Genomic DNA, 22,272 nt, shown 5'->3' with positions numbered 1-22,272 from the left:
GACTGAGAGCTCTTGGTCTCCCTTTGATGAGAGTGTGTCTTATCAGGACTTTGGGCAGGACCAACAGAATGATGGTAATTTGATAAATGTATTTGTTGTGGTGGTTAATGGTAAAGTAGTTACTGCTTTGCCACCAGAAGGTCTGTCATATTTTATGTTGAAAAATTATTTTATTGTACCGGGTAACCTATTTGTAGGGTCATCGAGAAGACCAGTTGCTAGTTCCCTGGAAACATGAACAACTGGTATTGAGGGCGGCTCACATACATTTATGGGGTCACCATTTGATGGAGGAGAAAAGTCTCCAGCATATCCAGTTACGGTTCTTTTGGCCAAGCATATATGCGGCAGTAAAGAAACTTTAGTCGGAGGTGCCCAGTATGCCAAAAGACAGACCCCCGACCAGAGGTTAGAGCACCCTTGGTTCCTCTATCAGTCATTTACATACCTTTGGGAGAATTGGTATAGAGCTGATAGGGCCAGTGGAAAAATACGCTTGTGGGCACCAGTATACTATATACTAGTTGTGGTTGACTATGCTCCCCGGAGGCAGGCCCGGCGACAGGGGGGGTCAAAGGGGACACCCGTCCCGGGCCCCATCATTGTGAGGGGCCCCAAGGTCCAGCGGTGGCAGCATATCATAATAAATGTACATAATTCTATAACTCGCTGCACCGCACCAGCCGCGTGCGGCCCGCTGTGTGGTTGAGTTGTTGTTTTTTGCGGCAGCACCCCCCCCATCCCCCCAAGCCGTGTGGTCACCCCCTCAGTGCACAGCCCCAGCCAGGTCAGCTGTCAGCCTGAGCCAGCCAGTCCCCGGCCGTGCTGTATGCTGTGCAGTGCACTGACGTTGCACCAGTCACACACGATGACGCCCGTCCGGACCACCCCTCCTCTTCGAGTCCTCACCGCACGCCTCCCGTCTCTGCTGTGTGAGCTGTAAGGAGCCGGAGCGCCAAGCAGGAGTGGCCCAGGACAGTACTGCGGGATTCTGAGCCTGGTCAATTAGCGGCGCCGGCGGCTGTGTGTTGCTGCTGGTAAGGCTCTCCAACTCCAGAATGTTTAGGGATTTGGGTTTGGTTTGGGGCTTTGGGATTGGTTTGGGTTGAGCTGCGGGCAGGCAGGCACATTATGCATGCAGCATTCTGCACATATAGATGCATCTGCATGCATGCATGTCAGATGAGATCAGAGCAGAATGTCTGTGTGGTGGTGACTGGTCTTTCAGGCTCCGCTGCTGCTCAGCACAGACAGTACAGAATTCCTGGCCATTGTGTGTCTGGGAATCTTCATTTTGGAAAGAGATGATCCCAATATATCAGTATTGTATTAGGCAGGCGGGGTTGGGATCGGGTGACCGGCGGTCGGATCCCGGTGGTCAGCATACTGACGCCGGGATACCCACAAGTGGGAATATGGCTGGGCCCCCTGCCGGCATTCTGGCGTCCGGGATCCCGGCGTCGGTATGCTGACCACCAGGATCCCGGCTGCCGGGATCATAACTACATCCCAGGGAGGTGCATGTGACGGTCGTGGGGAAGAACATAGTGCAGACAATGTTTTTAGGGCCAGGTGGGGGGGCCCGCAGAGATATTACTGTACCGGGCCCCAAGATTTCTGTTGCCGGCCCTGCCCGGAGGCCAATCCATTATGTAATATGAAGTCTTGTATTATTGCTCAGGAACTACTGGTACTATGTCCCCGACTAGAGATCTTAAAAGAGCTTCTGACAGACCAAGGTACCCCTTTTGTGTCTAAATTGATGAAAGATCTATGTTGTCTGTTGAGGGTGGATAAAATTGACACCGCAGTTTACCACCTGTAGACCGATGGGTTGGTAGAGCGCTTCAACCAAACCCTGAAGCAGATAATACATAGGGCTGTGTCCAGGAGAAGTGAGATTGGGACCTAATTTTACCATATCTAATGTCTGCAGTTCATGAGGTGCCCCAAGCTTCCACAGGGATTAGCCCTTTTGAGCTTCTCTATGGTAGACAGCCCAGAGGTATCTTAGATTTACTGAAGAAGGGTGGGAGCAGCAAGCTTCACCAGAACTTAACATCATTCAGTTTGTGTCCCAACTGTATGGCAGTTTAAGCAAATTGAGAAACTTCTGAACAAGCATATAGCAATGCTCAACAGCGTCAGAAAAGATGTTATGACACTACTGCAGTCAACCGGTCCTTTAATCCAGGAGGTAAGGTACTGGTTCTCGTACCTACCACTGAAAGTAAGATGTATGCACAGTGGAGAGGACCCTATGAGATCATAGAGGCAGTAGGACCTGTTAATTACAGATGGAGCCACACTCATTGAACGTGGTTGCATCGCAGGTGGGGGCGCCCGGCGCGGCTAGGTAAGCCTGTGCCTCGGCACACTGCCGAGTGTACAGAGACACTCGCATTCACTTGGAATGAGGCACGTGTGCGTCTATAACACACGCGTGTCCCATTCATTTCTGGCGGTGCGCCTTGCCAGGCACACCTAGTCGCAGGCGGAGCCATGATTAGCCTGACTCCATCTGTATAAAGTGCACCAGGTTAGAAGAAATGATGTACGCATCTATCATATTAATTTGTTAAAACCTTGGAAAGAAAATACCAGTCAGCCCTCTTTGGTTGCCGGGAAAACTCCAGAGTGTCAGGTACCTGTGAAAGACACACTGGATGCTAGCCAGAAACAAGACATGGTGGACTTGGAAGCACGTTATCAGGATGTTGTTCACGTCCCTTCCAGGGAAAACCCAAATCGCACAGAATGATGATATCACTCCACCTATAAAACAAAGGCCCTACCGTATTCCTGTAGCCAAACGGGCGGCCTTAAAATGGGAGTTGGAAGAGATGTAATTCCACCTACTAGCCTCCTGCAGAGCATTGCACACAAATGACTGCCTGTGAATATATACTTATCTAGGTCTATTGCAAATGAGAGCTGCAGATTATCACTACTGATGGCACTGAATTACTAATTAGCATATTGGGTGATAAGAATGATAGCATTGCTATAGGCATAAGGAATCTGCTTTTATATTAGATTTCTTATGCACATGATGGGTTGCTATTGCTAAATGGGAATGTTATCTCCTGAGTATAGGCATGAGGGCATGACTGTGATAACTCTCAGTGGTTGGTTTGTTAGTTTGTTTTCTTAAAACTGTTTTATTACTAGTCATTGCTGGGGGAGGGGTCATTGGAGTTGGGTGTAATCAGTGTATTCACATGCTTGGTCCATTACTTAAAGAGCATCAGGAAGGCTTAGGCCGTAGGCTTGTGGGCCATTACTTCAAAGGACATTATTCAAAGGATAAATACAAGCTTAAACATAATTTCGACGTTACACCGACGTTAAACCGAAGGTAAACAAAAGGACAACAATCAATCTACAATCTGGACCACTAAAGGACAGCTTTCAAACAAATGTGAGTCCAATTCGTCTACACATCAAACTACTCCAGCCTGAGTAACCTCGACACTTATAACTTAAATCTGTGATAGGAACGCTGCTAGACCTTCCCACTTCATCCACAACTACTCAAATTTATGTCTATAGCCTACCAAAAGCATCTGAATTCTCACCTGTACCAATGTTATCTGTCTTTTTACACTATGAAAAGACATCCCCAAACTGCTCACTACAGCTCTCTCTTATGCAAACTCATGTATGTTTTATGATGTCATGATTGCCTTATAATTGTCACTGCATGTGTGGGGAAGTTGCACAGTGAAACATAGTTTATTATTGCTTGCTCTCTGGTGTTTACCTCCTTTGATCATTTAGCCATTGTGGTCACGTGTACTATATCTTTACATTTAGTGAGGTGTAGAGGGCAGAGTGTGATTCCCGATTAGTAAAAAAAAAAAAAAAAAAAAACACTGAGCAACATCCCCAAACAGGTAATTTCAAGTTTAAACTTGTCATTTATGTTGTATGGTCTAGACATGGCTACTAATAACAAATGCACAGACAAAATTCTTAAAGCTATGTGTGCAAATGCTGGGAGCTTAGGAGACAAAATTCCAGAGCTAATTGCGATAATGACAAGTGATAACCTGAATTTTGTGGCAATTACAGAGTCATGGTGCAATGAGAATCATGACTGGGACATAGCTATACCAGGATACAATTTATTTAGAAAGGATAGAATAGGAAGAATAGGAGGAGGGGTAGCAATGTATGTGAAAAAAAGCATAAATGCTACTTTAATACAAAATATTGAGGACAAAACTGAGGCCCTTTGGGTCACCACAGAAACCATGGAGAAGGACATTATTCGCATTGGGGTGATCTATAGACCACCAGACCAGGGGCAGGATTTGGACAGAAACCTTTTGTTGGACATCACATAGGCAAACGCAGGGGGGGTTCCGGTTGCCTGGAAACCCCCTCCTCTTGGAAAGTTACTCAAATTATGACAACAATAGCAATGGTATATAATATTATTACTAGAGCTGCTGCCACATCATGCAGCTTAAGGGACTAAGCAGAGCTACTGCACATGCCCAGTGGAAGCAGCTTCTTCTACCAAGTTTGCTTTGTGTGGACCTGAGTACTCAATCAGTGTGCTAGACCAGAGAGTAGCTATCAGGAAGAAGAGACAGGAGCCTTACCATGAGGTGGGAGAATGTGTGCTTAGAAAGTGCAGTACTGGTTCTGTTATGTTTTTGAATTTATTTATAATGGTATGTTAACCTTTTCCTGACTACTTTTTTATATTATTTAAATACTGTATATTTGATACAGCCTGTACTATAGACCATTCTATAGTGTTTAATATTAATACTATATTCCATACAGTATCCAGTGTATAAAAAGACCAATGTTTACATTAATGTCCAGGCTCGTTACTAGGTTCTTCTACCATTCCCCAACACTCCCACAGTTACTCCAATGTTCCGCAGAGTGGGAGATTGTAGATTCCATTTGGAAACCACCCTCCAGAAATCCTGCTTTTGCCAGTGCATCGCTAAAATGGCTTTAAAGGGAGAAGTCATAATCATGGGAGACTTTAATTTACCTGATGTAAATTGGGAGGGGTCTTTTGCAAGTTCAGCTACAAGTGGCAAATTTCTACATTCCTTACAGGGAGCATCTCTCAAACAATTGGTGAGGGAGCCCACTCGCAAAGATTCAATATTAGATTAAATTCTTACAAATGGTGACAGGATATCAGACATATATGTGGGTGAGTGTTAGGATTCTGTTCAGTATGTATCTGGTGTCAGCTGATCCATATGTGTTCTGTTCCTTTGGCTCTGTGTACATGCAGCTCAGCAGGTGCACAGGGTTTGTAATTAGAGTTGACACTCCCAGCCTGGCCTTGTTCATTGGTTAGTGTGGCTGTTAAAGGCCAGCTAGCTGAGTTCTCCCACGCCGGTGATATTATACTACTTTCCTGCCTGAACTACCTGCATTGCCTGGTGTCTTCGTCCTAGCTCCTGTTCATGCCGAGAAGCCTGGTTTGCCAGTTCATGTTATCCTGCCACAACCATTCTTGCCAGTTCATGTTCATGCCAGGACTATTTAGCTAAGTATTATGGACTTTCACTGTGCTCTGTGGATTCTCTAGTATTAATTCATTACTTGTGTTACATGTTATTATGGACTTCCTCTATGCCTGCATGCTGTTATGCTTTATTGTGCAAATCCTGCAATCTGAGTTCCGTGGATTATATTACTCTGGTTCCTTATTCAACTATCTCATTACTCTGCTGCAAGTCTCAGTCTGAAAAACCATTTACTCTCTGCTCATATTGTACCCTGGATTGTTACTGTGATTCCTTTGCCATACCTCATTATACCACTGCTATAATAAAGTACTTAGTAATCCTCTCCTTGTAATTCACCTGCCAAACATTAGAGGCAGGTGAATCGTAACATTATCACCGGCCATAAAACACACTACTGGAGTAGTATGTTCAGAATGGACCCGGTCGTGTCAAGTCCAGTCCAGATCTCAGCCGGTCAGACTCATGTTGCAGATCCAGTTCCGGGTCTTCTGAGCAAGCTGCAGAACTTTGAGAGTACACAGACACTGCTGTTACAAGCCTTTTTAGGAATGTCTTCTCGTGTGAATCTGCTGCAGCAGCAGAGTATTCCAACCTCTCAAAGTGTCCTGGAGGCAGTTAATCCTTGCCATAATCAGCCTGGTGAGGACAATTTTGTTGGTACATTTTCTTGCAACTGTTCCAGGTCCTCTCAGTCCCATGGTGGAGTGAATCCTGAGCGACTGAGTATTTTGTTCGTGAAAATTGAGCAGTTACAAATGTTTTTTACTGGTATAACTCAATTGATACCAGAAATTTTTGGGAGTTTTCTGGACCTTTTCAAAGCTTACTCTCAGGTTTCTGAGACCAATGTGACTACAGACTCTTGCTCCCCCACTACTAAAATTTCCTCGTCAGGTTGGAGTGAAGGGCGATTTCGGAGTTACATGCGACCCAGGCTTTCTGAAGCTGAACGCCAGCGGCGTATGGAGAATGGTCTCTGTCTCTATTGTGGGAGTGCTGAACACCTGATTAAAGACTGTTCATTATGCAAGTTCAGAAATAGTGATAAACTTCAGCCTTCCAGGGTTCAAGCTGATAAATCACTCAATGTTCTTCCAGACCCTATTACTCCCAAAAAGGTTGCCCAAAAGAAAACTCTTATTTACAATTGGAGTCCTGTGACGAGGGGTCTCGAGTGGCTGTGCCCCAGGAGGTGTCTCGAGTGGCTGTGCCCCAGGAGGGGTCTCGAGCGGCTGTGCCCCAGGAGGGGTCTCGAGTGGCTGTGCCCCAGGAGGGGACTCGTGTGCCAAAGCCCCAGAAGGGGACTCGTGTGCCAAATCCCCAGGAGGGGACTCGTGTGCCAAATCCCCAGGAGGGGACTCATGTGCCAAATCCCCAAGAGGGGACTCGTGTGCCAAAGCCCCAGGTGGGGTCCCCACTGCCCTTGCCTCACGGCATGAGGACCCGTCTGCCCTTGCCTCACGGCATGAGGACCCGTCTGCCCTGCCTCACGGTATGAGGACCCGTCTGCCCTTGCCTCACGGCATGAGGACCCATCTGCCCTTGCCTCACGGCATGAGGACCCGTCTGCCCTTGCCTCACGGCATGAGGACCCGTCTGCCCTTGCCTCACGGCATGAGGACCCGTCTGCCCTTGCCTCACGGCATGTGGACCCGTCTGCCCTTGCCTCACGGCATGAGGACCCGTCTGCCCTTGCCTCACGGCATGAGGATGCTGTTTTCCCTTCCATCGGGCAAGCGAGGACTGCCGTGTCAACGGTCAGTCCAAATGTTGTCTTGTCTTTCAGGGTCACTCAGTCATTCAAGTCTGCCTTTCCAGAGGTCCGTGAGGTGCCTGCCTTGCCAGAGGTCCGTGAGGTGTCTGCCTTGCCAGAGGTCCGGGAGGTGTCTGCCTTGCCAGAGGTCCGGGAGGTGTCTGCTTTGCCAGAGGTCCGGGAGGTGTCCGCCTTGCCAGAGGTCCGGGAGGTGTCCGCCTTGCCAGAGGTCCGGGAGGTGTCCGCCTTGCCAGAGGTCCGGGAGGTGTCCGCCTTGCCAGAGGTCCGAGAGGTGTCCGCCTTGCCAGAGGTCCGAGAGGTGTCCGCCTTGCCAGAGGTCCGAGAGGTGTCCGCCTTGCCAGAGGTCCGAGAGGTGCCCGCCTTGCCAGAGGTCTGAAAGGTGCCCGCCTTGCCAGAGGTCCGAGAGGTGCCCGCCTTGCCAGAGGTCATGCCAAGGCCTGTCCAGCCCCAGGAGGGGGCTCTGCCTGTCCAGCCCCAGGAGGGGGCTCTGCCTGTCCAGATTCCAGAAAGGGTAGTTGATGGCCTCTCACCAAAAGGGTCATCAAACCCTGAAGTCCCAGGATGGGTTCCAGTTTTCGTGTCCAGTTCTGAAGCCCCAGGTGGGGCATCTGATCCTGCAGCCCTAGAAAGGGCATCTGATTCAAGTTCTAGTGTTAAACATTGTGCCTCAGAGTTGATTTCCAGTGTGAACACAGCTTTCTCAGACTGTATCCAAAATGCCTCCAAACACTATCATGTCGCATCTGTTAGCTTTAGTTCCAAGAAAGATTTCCATTGTAATACTCCAGGGAATATTGTCTTTGAAGGAGATCTTGCCCAATTCCGTGCCCTGGCTCATCAGTATCTCATATACATCAAATCAGACTCGTCAATCAGCATCACTCCTGCCAATGCAGTTAATTATTTCCTCAGATCCTTCAGAGGGGAAGCTTTGGACTGGGCCAAACCCCTCATCAAGTCCAAAAATCCATTGCTCACTGATCTTCCTGCCTTCATTAAAGCGGTACAACAAAGATTCACCCCAAAATCAGACTGTTCAAAGTTGTCCATAGATTCAAATTCTGTCGTATCTATTGCCAGTCAAAGTCTACCTGTTCCGGTCAGTAAAGTTAATTTAACTGCTTCTGCTAATGAGTCTCCATGTCTTGCTGATCCTAAAGAGAAATTTCCTGCCCTACCGGTTCCCGGGAAGAACCTTAAGCTTCGTAAGTCTCAAGTAGGGGCTTCATGTCCTGTTGGTCCTGAGAAAGTTCTTCCTTCTGTCAAGCCTGAAAAGAAAGTCCAGTCTGTGGGTCCTGTTAAAGACTCTCATTCTTTTGATCCTGACCAAGACCCAGACCCTATTATCTTTAATGGGAGGTTGGAGCAATTTTCGAGATCTGTTACTTCAAATTCGGGAATTGGGTCCATGCCTTTCCTCTGATGCTGAGGTAATTCTATTCTTGGGCATGGCCTTCAAGGGGGAGGCTCTGAAATGGCTTAAACCACTCATCTCTTCCAACGATCCTGTTCTTCAAGACTTGAAAGCCTTCAGTAATGCTGTTACTAAAAGATTTAGTGGTCCTGAAATAGATTTTTCTGAATGTTCTGGGAGTCCTGCCTTGTCCACGAAATGTCACGATCCGGGTAGCTGGACGCCATTTCTTACCCATCAGATGCCTCCTAAGGCTGGCTCAGCGCTCCAGGACCGGATCCCATCTGTTATCCTGATGTGTACATTCCTGTATCCTCTCCTGTCACTCTGGGACGCTGTCACAGTAAACGCCATATTACACCTGGCATGGCGTCTCCCGCGGCCTCCGCCGCCGTCCCTGAACTTCTGCATGCAGAGTGTCTGAGTGGCGATTACGTCAGCCGCGGCCTCCGCTGTGTCCGCGTGGTTGGATGTGCATCTGTCAGCCTGGCACCTCCTGTCTCCGGTGGCCGGCGCCGCCATTACTGTTTTCATTACCACATGGATTACAAACCAAACTTCCCTCCAAGTGTCTGCATGGGCGCAGCCATCTTGGATTCTGTCAGCTGATCATTTCCACCAATCTGTTCTCAGTATTGATAATCTGCATAATTGCCTAGCCAATCCCTTCCTTGCTGCAGGTATAAATACACTGTGCCTGAGCAAGGAAGGTGTCAGTGCTTTGGTTGTCAAACCTAGTTCCTGTTTGTCTCTCTCCTGTGATTGTCTTCCAGGTTCCAGCTCCTGTCTCAAGACTTCCACCATAGAGACCCGCACCAGCATTCCACCTGCGGTGTAGCCTGACTCTCCAATCCATTGTGGATTCATCTGTTTCCAGCTACAACATTACCTGCTTCCAGCTCAGCTTCCAGCAGAGTACAGCTTTCCTTAAAGGGCCGGTGTCCTTTCTACACTTTACCACTCTCCACCGGTATTATTATTTCTCCGCTCTCAAGTTCTACATTTCAGTTCATATTTCATCGCTCCCAAGTTCATTTATTATTTAACTGGTTCCAGCCAGTATCCACTCCGTGCTAACAACAGTCTGGTTCCAGCCAGTATCCACAGCAGCTGTTTTACCTTCAGCAACCCAGCTTTTCCTGGAACACCAGCTGGCACAATCCTGGGTTATCTCCATTGCTACAGTCGGGCCTGGTAAGGACTTTCCATCTAGAAGATCATAAGAACTATCTCACACTACCAGTGCCCTGTGGCTCCTGCCATCCTGTAGTACCCAGGAACTGTATTTATTATTTGCTGACTTTTACGTTTTCTTTTACTGCTGCTGTGTTGCGGAGTTGTCATAATAAACATCATTGACTTTTATCCAAGTTGTCGTGGTCACGCCTTCGGGCAGTTATTATTCATGTTACTTACATGTCCAGGGGTCTGATACAACCTCCCAGGTTCCGGTACATCTCAGCCCCTACAACTGAGGCTGCCTCCCGTCAGCTCAGGCCCTCAGTTGTGACAGTAAGCACTGACCTAATGAATCCAGCCAGAGACCAGGATCAAGCGGCCAGGCCGATGCAAGAACTGGCAGCCCGACTAGAACATCAGGAGGCTGCACAGGGCCACATCATCCGCTGTCTCCAGGATCTCTCTACTCGGCTGGATGGGATTCAGACAACTCTCCGTGGATCAGGCGCATCTGGTGCGTCAACCACAGTGACTCCAGCTATAACCCCACCCACCTTACCCATTTCTGCTCCACGTCTTCATCTTCCAACGCCAGCAAAATTTGACGGATCTCCAAGATTCTGCAGGGGATTTCTCAACCAGTGTGAGATTCGGTTTGAGCTACAACCTGGTAATTTTCCCAGTGACCGTACAAAAATTGCCTACATCATCTCTCTTCTCAGTGGCTCCGCCCTTGACTGGGCATCACCGTTATGGGAGAGGTCCGACACCCTGCTATCTTCTTACACTGCATTCGTGTCAACATTCAGGCGCATCTTCGACGAGCCAGGCCGGGTAACCTCAGCTTCATCCGAGATTCTCCGTTTACGCCAGGGGTCACGTACTGTAGGACAATATCTGATACAGTTCCAGATCCTGGCATCCGAACTGGCATGGAACGACGAGGCCCTGTATGCTGCATTCTGGCATGGCTTATCTGAGCTTATTAAAGATGAGTTAGCTACCAGAGACTTACCTTCTAAGTTAGATGAGCTAATCTCACTCTGCACGAAAGTTGATTTACGTTTCAGAGAGAGAGCAACTGAGCGTGGAAGATCATCTGCTCCAAAATCTTCTGCTCCTCCTCCTCGTCAACTGTCACCATCTAAAGATGAGCCCATGCAAATTGGCCGTTCCCGTTTAACTCCTGCTGAGCGCCGAAGACGTCTCTCTGAGTCTCTTTGTCTTTACTGTGCAGCTCCGTCTCACACCATCAATGCCTGTCCCGAACGTCCGGGAAAACTCCAAACCCTAGCTCGCCCAGGAGAGGGCCGGCTAGGAGTAATGATCTCCTCTCCATCTCCTCATGATTGTAATCTCCCAGTCTCGCTTCAAGTTGCTCAACGTTATCGGAACGTCATTGCCCTCCTTGATTCCGGAGCAGCTGGGAACTTTATTACTGAAGCCTATGTTAAACGGTGGTCCCTACCCACCGAGAGACTTCCTTCCTCCTTTTCCTTAACTGCCGTGGATGGCAGTAAAATTTTTGATACTGTTATTGCTCTAAGGACTCTACCAGTTCGTCTGAGAGTCGGAGTTCTTCATTCCGAACTTATTTCACTTTTAGTGATTCCAAGAGCCACACATCCTGTGGTCCTGGGCCTTCCATGGCTCCGTCTTCACAATCCTACAATTGATTGGACGACTACGCAAATCCTGGCATGGGGTTCCTCCTGTGCAGAGACATGTTTGTTTAAAGTATTGCCTGTCTGTTCTTCCTCCCCCAGGTCGTCTGATGTTCCACCTCCTCCATATCAAGATTTCACGGATGTGTTCAGTAAAGCTTCTGCTGATATCCTTCCTCCTCATAGAGAATGGGACTGCCCGATTGATCTCGTTCCAGGGAAGGTTCCACCTCGAGGCCGAACTTATCCGTTGTCTCTGCCTGAGACGCATTCTATGGAGGAATACATTAAAGAGAACCTAGCAAAGGGGTTCATTCGACCTTCTTCTTCCCCAGCCGGCGCAGGCTTCTTTTTTGTAAAAAAGAAAGATGGTGGTCTGCGGCCGTGCATCGACTACAGAGGTTTGAACGACATTACCATCAAGAACCGTTATCCTTTACCCCTGATTACTGAGCTCTTTGACAGAGTTAGCGGAGCTACCATCTTTACAAAGCTGGACTTGCGAGGTGCATACAATCTCATCCGGATCCGTGAGGGTGACGAGTGGAAGACCGCCTTTAACACCCGTGATGGACATTATGAGTACCTCGTCATGCCCTTCGGATTGAGCAATGCTCCAGCTGTCTTCCAGCATTTTGTCAATGAGATCTTCAGAGACATTCTATACCGTCATGTCGTGGTCTATCTAGACGATATCCTCATTTTTGCCAACGATTTAGAGGAACATCATTTTTGGGTTAAAGAGGTTCTGTCCCGTCTCCGTGTCAATCATCTCTATTGCAAATTAGAAAAATGCGTCTTTGAAGTCAAGTCCATTCCGTTTCTAGGGTACATTGTGTCTGGTTCCGGACTAGAGATGGATCCTGAGAAACTACAAGCAATCCAAAATTGGCCGGTACCCTTAACCCTCAAAGGGGTCCAGAGGTTCTTAGAGTTCGCCAACTATTACCGAAAGTTTATACGAGACTTTTCCACCATTGTGGCACCTATTACTGCTTTCACTAAGAAGGGTGCTAACCCGTCCAAGTGGTCTGAAGAAGCCATGCAAGCATTTCATCTTTTAAAACAAAGGTTCATCTCTGCGCCTGTTCTGAAACAGCCTGACATCGACTCTCCTTTCATCTTAGAGGTGGATGCCTCCTCCGTTGGAGTAGGAGCGGTGTTATCTCAGAGGGCTAAAGATGGCCATTTACACCCTTGCAGTTTCTTCTCCCGGAAGTTCTCCCCAGCTGAGCGCAACTATGCCATTGGCGACCAGGAGTTGCTAGCCATCAAGCTCGCTCTAGAAGAGTGGAGGTATCTGTTGGAGGGAGCTTCTCATCCAATCACCATACTTACAGACCACAAGAACCTTTTATACCTGAAGGGCGCACAATGTCTCAACCCTCGTCAGGCCAGATGGGCACTTTTCTTTTCCAGGTTCGACTTTAAACTCCAGTTCTGTCCGGGCTCTCAGAATCGCAAGGCCGATGCCCTTTCCCGCTCATGGGAGCAAGCAAATGAGTCAGAGTCTTCCGACAAGCATCCTATTATAAATCCGTTGGCATTCTCCACGGTAGGGATGGACTCTACGCCCCCATCAGGGAAAAGTTTTGTGAAGCCGATGCTAAGGAAGAAGCTCATGCATTGGGCCCATGCTTCCCGTTTTGCCGGACATACAGGTATCCAAAAAACCCTGGAGTTTATCTCTAGGTCCTATTGGTGGCCAACTCTGAAAAAGGACGTCTTGGAGTTTATTGCATCTTGCCCAAAGTGTGCCCAACATAAAGTATCCCGCCAGTCGCCTGCGGGGCAACTGGTTCCACTATCCGTTCCCCGTCGACCATGGACCCACTTGTCGATGGATTTCATTACAGACTTACCCATGTGCAACAAGTTCAATACCATCTGGGTGTTAGTTGACCGGTTCACCAAGATGGCACACTTCATTCCTCTCACCGGTCTTCCGTCAGCTTCCAAGTTGGCTCAAGTATTCATACAAGAGATCTTCCGACTCCACGGTCTTCCTGAAGAAATTATCTCAGATCGAGGAGTTCAATTCACAGCCAAATTCTGGCGAAGTTTATGTCAAGTCCTCCAAGTCAAGCTAAAGTTTTCCACGGCTTACCATCCTCAAACCAATGGTCAAACCGAGAGGGTGAATCAGGACTTGGAGGCCTTCCTCCGCATCTATGTGTCCTCCTCTCAAGATGACTGGGTTCAATTACTTCCCTGGGCCGAGTTCTGTCATAACAACCAGTATCATTCTTCATCTGCTTCAACACCATTCTTCACTAACTTTGGATTCCACCCTAAAGTCCCTGAGTTCCAACCGCTTCCAGCAACTTCTGTTCCCGCAGTGGATATCACCTTGCATCAGTTTGCCAATATCTGGAAGAGCGTACGATCAGCTCTGCTCAAGGCATCGTTCAGGTACAAGAAGTTTGCGGATAAGAAGCGTCGAGCAGTTCCTGCTCTCAAGGTGGGTGATCGGGTATGGTTATCCACGAAGAATTTGAGGTTAAGAGTTCCCAGTATGAAGTTTGCACCTCGCTATATCGGTCCTTTCAAGATTGAACAAGTCATCAATCCTGTTGCTTACAGACTCCAGTTGCCTCCCTTCTTAAAAATACCCAGGACATTCCATGTTTCCCTGTTGAAACCGCTGATCTTGAATCGGTTTCATTCCTCACTTCCTCCAACTCCGAAAGTCCAAACTCAACGAGGCGTTGAGTATGAAGTGGCCAAGATCCTGGACTCACGTCACCGTTACGGTCAACTACAATATCTTATTGACTGGAAGGGTTATGGTCCTGAGGAACGTTCATGGACCAATGCTTCTGATGTCCATGCTCCTGCCTTGGTCCGGAGATTCCATTCCAAGTTTCCTCAAAAGCCAAAGAAGTGTCCTGGGGCCACTCCTAAAGGGGGGGGGGTGCTGTCACGATCCGGGTATCTGGACGCCATTTCTTACCCATCAGATGCCTCCTAAGGCTGGCTCAGCGCTCCAGGACCGGATCCCATCTGTTATCCTGATGTGTACATTCCTGTATCCTCTCCTGTCACTCTGGGACGCTGTCACAGTAAACGCCATATTACACCTGGCATGGCGTCTCCCGCGGCCTCCGCCGCCGTCCCTGAACTTCTGCATGCAGAGTGTCTGAGTGGCGATTACGTCAGCCGCGGCCTCCGCTGTGTCCGCGTGGTTGGATGTGCATCTGTCAGCCTGGCGCCTCCTGTCTCCGGTGGCCGGCGCCGCCATTACTGTTTTCATTACCACATGGATTACAAACCAAACTTCCCTCCAAGTGTCTGCATGGGCGCAGCCATCTTGGATTCTGTCAGCTGATCATTTCCACCAATCTGTTCTCAGTATTGATAATCTGCATAATTGCCTAGCCAATCCCTTCCTTGCTGCAGGTATAAATACACTGTGCCTGAGCAAGGAAGGCGTCAGTGCTTTGGTTGTCAAACCTAGTTCCTGTTTGTCTCTCTCCTGTGATTGTCTTCCAGGTTCCAGCTCCTGTCTCAAGACTTCCACCATAGAGACCCGCACCAGCATTCCACCTGCGGTGTAGCCTGACTCTCCAATCCATTGTGGATTCATCTGTTTCCAGCTACAACATTACCTGCTTCCAGCTCAGCTTCCAGCAGAGTACAGCTTTCCTTAAAGGGCCGGTGTCCTTTCTACACTTTACCACTCTCCACCGGTATTATTATTTCTCCGCTCTCAAGTTCTACATTTCAGTTCATATTTCATCGCTCCCAAGTTCATTTATTATTTAACTGGTTCCAGCCAGTATCCACTCCGTGCTAACAACAGTCTGGTTCCAGCCAGTATCCACAGCAGCTGTTTTACCTTCAGCAACCCAGCTTTTCCTGGAACACCAGCTGGCACAATCCTGGGTTATCTCCATTGCTACAGTCGGGCCTGGTAAGGACTTTCCATCTAGAAGATCATAAGAACTATCTCACACTACCAGTGCCCTGTGGCTCCTGCCATCCTGTAGTACCCAGGAACTGTATTTATTATTTGCTGACTTTTACGTTTTCTTTTACTGCTGCTGTGTTGCGGAGTTGTCATAATAAACATCATTGACTTTTATCCAAGTTGTCGTGGTCACGCCTTCGGGCAGTTATTATTCATGTTACTTACATGTCCAGGGGTCTGATACAACCTCCCAGGTTCCGGTACATCTCAGCCCCTACAACTGAGGCTGCCTCCCGTCAGCACAGGCCCTCAGTTGTGACACGAAAGAACCTTCTATTACTGAAGTCGGATCACTTTTAAGGAACCAGCGCACGAATGACTCTTCATCTCACAAAAACTGCAGGCTTCCTAAATCTTCTCCAAAACAACAAACCAAGTACATAACTTCTGGCTATATGTCATTCTCCTCCCCATACAATTGGTCTTCTGAAAATTCCTGTCATTTGAACTCATCATCTGCTCAGTCGGTCAAGTTTTTATCTCCTGCTAAGAAAGCTGTGGTTTTGCCTTGTGACGTTGACTCCAATTCGGATTATGACTCAGTAGCTGAAGAAGCTCTGTTACTGGAGTCACCTGTAAGCTATGACAATGTCTTTATGCTTCCAGTGGTAAAACCAAAACGGTCCCGTAAGAAGAAGAATCGTCGGAGATCTTGAATTTATGATTTATCTCTAAGACTTTTTGTTTCCCTTAGTCCTGTTTGGGTGTCCGGAGTCCACCCTGAAGGGGGGGGGGGGTAATGTTAGGATTCTGTTCAGTATGTATCTGGTGTCAGCTGATCCATATGTGTTCTGTTCCTTTGACTCTGTGTACATGCAGCTTAGCAGGTGCACAGGGTTTGTAATCAGAGTTGACACTCCCAGCCTGGCCTTGTTCATTGGTTAGTGTGGCTGTTAAAGGCCAGCTAGCTGAGTTCTCCGACGCCGGTGATATTATACTACTTTCCTGCCTGAACTATCTGCATTGCCTGGTGTCTTCGTCCTAGCTCCTGTTCATGCCGAGAAGCCTGGTCTGCCAGTTCATGTTATCCTGCCACAACCATTCTTGCCAGTTCATGTTCATGCCAGGACTATTTAGCTAAGTATTATGGACTTTCACTGTGCTCTATGGATTCTCTAGTATTCATTACTCGTGTTACATGTTACTATGGACTTCCTCTATGCCTGCATGCTGTTATGCTTTATTGTGCAAATCCTGCAATCTGAGTTCCTTGGATTATATTACTCTGGTTCCTTATTCAACTATCTCATTACTCTGCTGCAAGTCTCAGTCTGAAAAACCATTTACTCTCTGCTCATATTGTACCCTGGATTGTTACTGTGATTCCTCTGCCATACCTCATTATACCACTGCTATAATAAAGTACTTAGTAATCCTCTCCTTGTAATTCACCTGCCAAACATTAGAGGCAGGTGAATTGTAACAGTGAGCACCTGGGATCCAGGATCATCAAGCAGTATGGTTTAGTATAAAGACAGGATCCAACTCCTGTCACACAAAAACAAAGGTGTTGGATTTTAGAAATACTGACTTTGCAAAAATGGGGAGATGTTTAAGTGATTCTTTGGTGGACTGGAGGAACTTGGAAGGAGTGCAGGAGAGCTGGGAAAAACTGAAAAGTGCAATACTAAGTGCAACAGACCTTTGTATCAAAAGGGTTAGGAAAAGCACCAGGAAAAGGAAGCCAGTGTGGTTCACAAAAGAAGTATCAACTAGTGTGAAAGCAAAAAAGATGGCTTTTAGGAAATACAAACAGACTCAAATTAATAACGACAAAGAGGTGTATCTTGACAGATGGAAGGATGCTAAGAAAGTGATCAGACGTGCAAAGGCAGAAGCTGAGGAGAAAATGGCCCAGTCAGTAGATAAAGGGGGCAAAACTTTTTTAAGTGAAAGGAGAAAATCAAATGGAGGAATAATAAGACTTAAGACAGAGAGTGAGCATTTGGTGGAGGGAGACAAGGCAATAGCAGATCACCTAAATAATTATTTTTGTTCAGTATTTACTACAGAAGAAGGGATGGGAAGAAGCAAGTAACTACAGACCAGTAAGCCTTACATCAGTAGTAGGGAAAGTAATGGAAAAACTATTAAAAGAAAGAGTTGTGGAATATCTTAAATCAAACAACTTACAGGATCCAAAACAGCATGGATTTACTGGTGGGAGATCATGCCAAACAAATCTTATTGACTTTTTTGACTCTGTGACAAAAATAATAAATCAAGGGGGAGCTGTAGATGTAGCATATCTAGACTTTAGTAAGGCATTTGACACTGTCCCACATCGCAGACTGCTAAATAAACTTGAAAGCCTGGGGGTGGATTATAAAACAGTTAAATGGATAAGAACCTGGTTGCAGGATAGGAAACAGACAGTTGTAGTTAATGGAGTGCAATCTATGGAGGGAAATGTTACCAGTGGAATACCCCAGGGATCTGTACTTGGTCCAGTTCTCTTTAATATCTTTGTTGGTGACATTGCAGATGGTATTGAAGGGAAGATATGCCTTTTTGCAGATGATACAAAGATATGCAACAGGGTAGACACACCGCGAGGGGTAAAACAAATGATTGATGACCTAGGTAGGCTTGAGAAATGGTCAAGAACGTGGCAACTACAGTTTAATGCTAAAAAATGCAAAATCATGCACTTGGGTCTCAAAAACCCAAAGGCTAACTATAGTATCAAGGGTACTATAATGGAAACTACTGAGGAGGAAAGGGATTTAGGAGTCACTATTTCAAGTGACTTGAAGGCAGGAAAGCAATGCAACAAAGCAATGAGAAAGGCAAGTCAGATGCTTGGTTGCATAGGGAGAGGAATCAGTAGCAGGAAAAAATAAGTGATAATGCCACTGTATAGGTCATTGGTGCGGCCCCATCTGGAATACTGCGTCCAGTTCTGGAGACCATATCTCCAGAAGGATATAAATACATTAGATACTGTACAAAGAAGGGCAAATAAAATGGTGCATGGCCGACATCACAAAACTTACCCGAAAAGGCTAAAAGATCTTAACATGTATAATTTGGAGAAGAGAAGGGAAAGGGGGGACATGATAGAAACTTCCAAATATATCAAGGGTCTTAACAAAGTTCAGGAGGGAAACATTCTTCAAAGGTAGAGAAGTATTAGAACTCGAGGACATACACTGGGACTGGAGGGGGGGAGGTTCAGGGGAAATTTAAGGAAAAATTACTTCACAGAAAGGGTAGTGGATAAGTAGAATAGCCTCCCATTTGAGGTGGTAGAGGCTATGACTGTAGAGCAATTTAACCATGCTTGGGACAGGCATATGAATATCCTTACAAAGAATTAAGGTTCAAAAAGGGTTGAGATTACCTAAAGGATAAAAAAAAGGGGCAGACTAGATGGGCCAAGTGGTTCTAATCTGCCGTCACATTCTATGTTTCTATGATGCTGTGCCTAGGGAATCAATCAGCGAGTGGGATAATCCCATTGTTTTGGCTCCCAAGCATTCGGGAGCTTTAAGATTTTGCAACGATTTTTGCAAATTAAATAAAGTTTCTCAGTTTGACAATTACCCTATTCTACTGTTTCAGTGTATTCACACATTTGTGATTCATTATATCTTTGAGCCAACTAATTTTATTCACGTTGTACAAAAGCGATATTTATATATGTGTTATCATGTTCCGGGAACAATTGTTTACATGTAAATAGTTTAAAGACACCTGTAATTGTGAAGAACAGGACCCTGATCCAGTGTATGCTGGGTAAAAAGCACTTTGTCATCCGCACCACACATGACATAGGGTTACAATGTTCACAATTACATCTGGGTGGAGGCGCAGATATTATATGTGGTAGCCCATCATATAGTCCTAGCTCAGGGAGGGTTACACAGACCCAGAAGTAGGTGGTTCCAGGTGCCGGAGACAGGAGAATGAGAGACGTGGTTCCAGGTGCCGGAGACAGGAGAATGAGAGACGTGGTTCCAGGTGCCGGAGACAGGAGAATGAGAGACGTGGTTCCAGGTGCCGGAGACAGGAGAATGAGAGACGTGGTTCCAGGTGCCGGAGACAGGAGAATGAGAGACGTGCAGAGCCGGCCTTAGGCATAGGCAAACTAGGCAAATGCCTAGGGCATTTGGTATGCTTAGGGGCACCAGCAGCTTCTGCTGATTAAAATAATATGCGACATGCCTATATTCTGTGTGTGACTGCTGCTGTATCTGCATACAAAATGCTACGTTGCGTGTATTCCTGGAAATCACTGTAATGTAGCATTTCGTATGCAGATACAGCCGCAGTAGCACACAGAATATAGGCATGCTGCATATCATTTTAATCAGCAGAAGATGCTTGTGCATCCTAGCTATATAGTAATGCAAATAATATGAGGCATTTTCATAAACAAAAGGCGCCTGGCGTTAACAGAGCTGCTAGTTGACTCATGCCAGGCATCTCCTGCAGAACTAGCGGCGGTGCTAGGGGGCACCAGCCAAAATCTTGCCTAGGGCATCATATTGGTTAGGGCCGGCTCTGGAGACGTGGTTCCAGGTGCCGTAGACAGGAGCCTGAGAGACGTGGTTCCTGGTGCCGCAGGTAGGAGCCTGAGAGACGTGGCAGTAAGTTAGCCGCCCTCTGCGCAGTGGGTGGAGTCAGTAACAGATGGTATGAGGGGTGCATCCGGTCACACACACTATTACATACACTACATGACTACGTGAAGCACGGTCTTCTCAGGAATGAATAACTTGTTCCTATGGTTTGTCTCCTCTCCAGGTCTCTTCTCACCGTAGGAGGCCTGGCAGCGATCGGTTCCATCATTGGCTCATATATCATGAGCATGGCAGTGCTAAGTCCATGTCCCCCCCTCCTACATGGAAACATCGGGGGCATTCTCATTGTAAGTATCTTGGATTATCGGGTCTCATTTGCCTTTATATGATAGAACACCTAGGACACGCTCCCTGTTCTAGGTCAGATGAATTTCTGTCCATTCTCATCAGCAGCGGTGTTGATTACTTACTGTAGTGTCGGCATCAGGAAGGCGTGACCTGGGTCTCATGTAAGTGACTTGGCCCGTGATGATGCTGTCCTGGCGCTGGCACTCCCCTACGGAGTGGTGAGGAGCGTGGTCACCGCCTCGGGCCACAGGTAGTTGCACTGCAAGGTCCAGGACACACGTTACATGTATATAGGCACAGTACAGGACACACGTTACTTGTATATAGGCACAGTACAGGACACACGTTACTTGTATGTAGGCACAGTCCAGGACACACGTTACATGTATATATAGTCCAGGGCACACGTTACATGTATATTGACACAGTACAGGACACACGTTACATGTATATATAGTCCAGGGCACACGTTACATGTATATTGGCACAGTACAGGACACACGTTACATGTATATTGGCACAGTCGAGGACACACGTTACATGTATATTGGCACACTACAGGACACGTTACATGTATATAGGCACAGTCCAGGACACACGTTACATGTATATAGGCACAGTCCAGGACACATGTTACATGTATATAGGCACAGTCCAGGACACACGTTACATGTATATTGGCACAGTCGAGGACACACGTTACATGTATATAGGCACAGTCCAGGACACACGTTACATGTATATAGGCACAGTCCAGGACACACGTTACATGTATATTGGCTCAGTCGAGGACACACGTTACATGTATATATGCACAGTCCAGGACACACGTTACATGTATATATGCACAGTCCAGGACATACGTTACTTGTATATAGGCACAGTACAGGACACACATTACATGTATATTGGCACAGTCCAGGACACACGTTACTTGTATATAGGCACAGTACAGGACATACGTTACATGTATATAGGCACAGTCCAGGACACACGTTACATGTATATTGGCACAGTCCAGGACTCACGTTACATGTATATAGGCACAGTAAAGGACTCACGTTACATGTATATAGGCACAGTACAGGACACACGTTACATGTATATAGGCACAGTACAGGACACACGTTGCATGTATATAGGCACAGTCCAGGACACACGTTACTTGTATATAGGCACAGTACAGGACACACGTTACTTGTATGTAGGCACAGTCCAGGACACACGTTACATGTATATAGGCACAGTCCAGGGCACACGTTACATGTATATTGGCACAGTCCAGGACACACGTTACATGTATATAGGCACAGTACAGGACACGTTACATGTATATAGGCACAGACAGGACACACGTTACATGTATATAGGCACAGTCCAGGACACACGTTACATGTATATAGGCACAGTCCAGGACACATGTTACATGTATATTGGCACAGTCGAGGACACACGTTACATGTATATAGGCACAGTCCAGGACACACGTTACATGTATATAGGCACAGTCCAGGACACACGTTACATGTATATTGGCACAGTCGAGGACACACGTTACATGTATATAGGCACAGTCCAGGACACACGTTACATGTATATAGGCACAGTCCAGGACACACGTTACTTGTATATAGGCACAGTACAGGACACACGTTACATGTATATTGGCACAGTCCAGGACTCACGTTACATGTATATAGGCACAGTACAGGACACACGTTACATGTATATTGGCACAGTCCAGGACTCACGTTACATGTATATAGGCACAGTAAAGGACTCACGTTACATGTATATAGGCACAGTACAGGACACACGTTACATGTATATAGGCACAGTACAGGACACACGTTACATGTATATAGGCACAGTCCAGGACACACGTTA

General features: G+C 47.0%; 1 protein-coding gene across 1 annotated transcript in view; it reads left to right on the top strand.

The window, feature by feature from the left end:
- LOC134928738 (solute carrier family 52, riboflavin transporter, member 3-B-like) overlaps positions 1 to 22,272 on the top strand; it is a 33,774-nt gene that overhangs the window by 5,424 nt on the left and 6,078 nt on the right. The window contains exon 2 of the mRNA XM_063924754.1: positions 20,261 to 20,384. Within this exon, the coding sequence (XP_063780824.1) occupies positions 20,261 to 20,384 (124 nt within the window). The remainder of the gene's footprint in view (positions 1 to 20,260; positions 20,385 to 22,272) is intronic.

This window comes from Pseudophryne corroboree, chromosome 5 (assembly GCF_028390025.1).
Source record: "Pseudophryne corroboree isolate aPseCor3 chromosome 5, aPseCor3.hap2, whole genome shotgun sequence".
Taxonomy (NCBI): Eukaryota; Metazoa; Chordata; class Amphibia; order Anura; family Myobatrachidae; genus Pseudophryne; species Pseudophryne corroboree.
The sequence above is the reverse complement of the archived record's forward strand: the minus strand, read 5'-3'. Positions and strand labels throughout refer to the sequence as shown.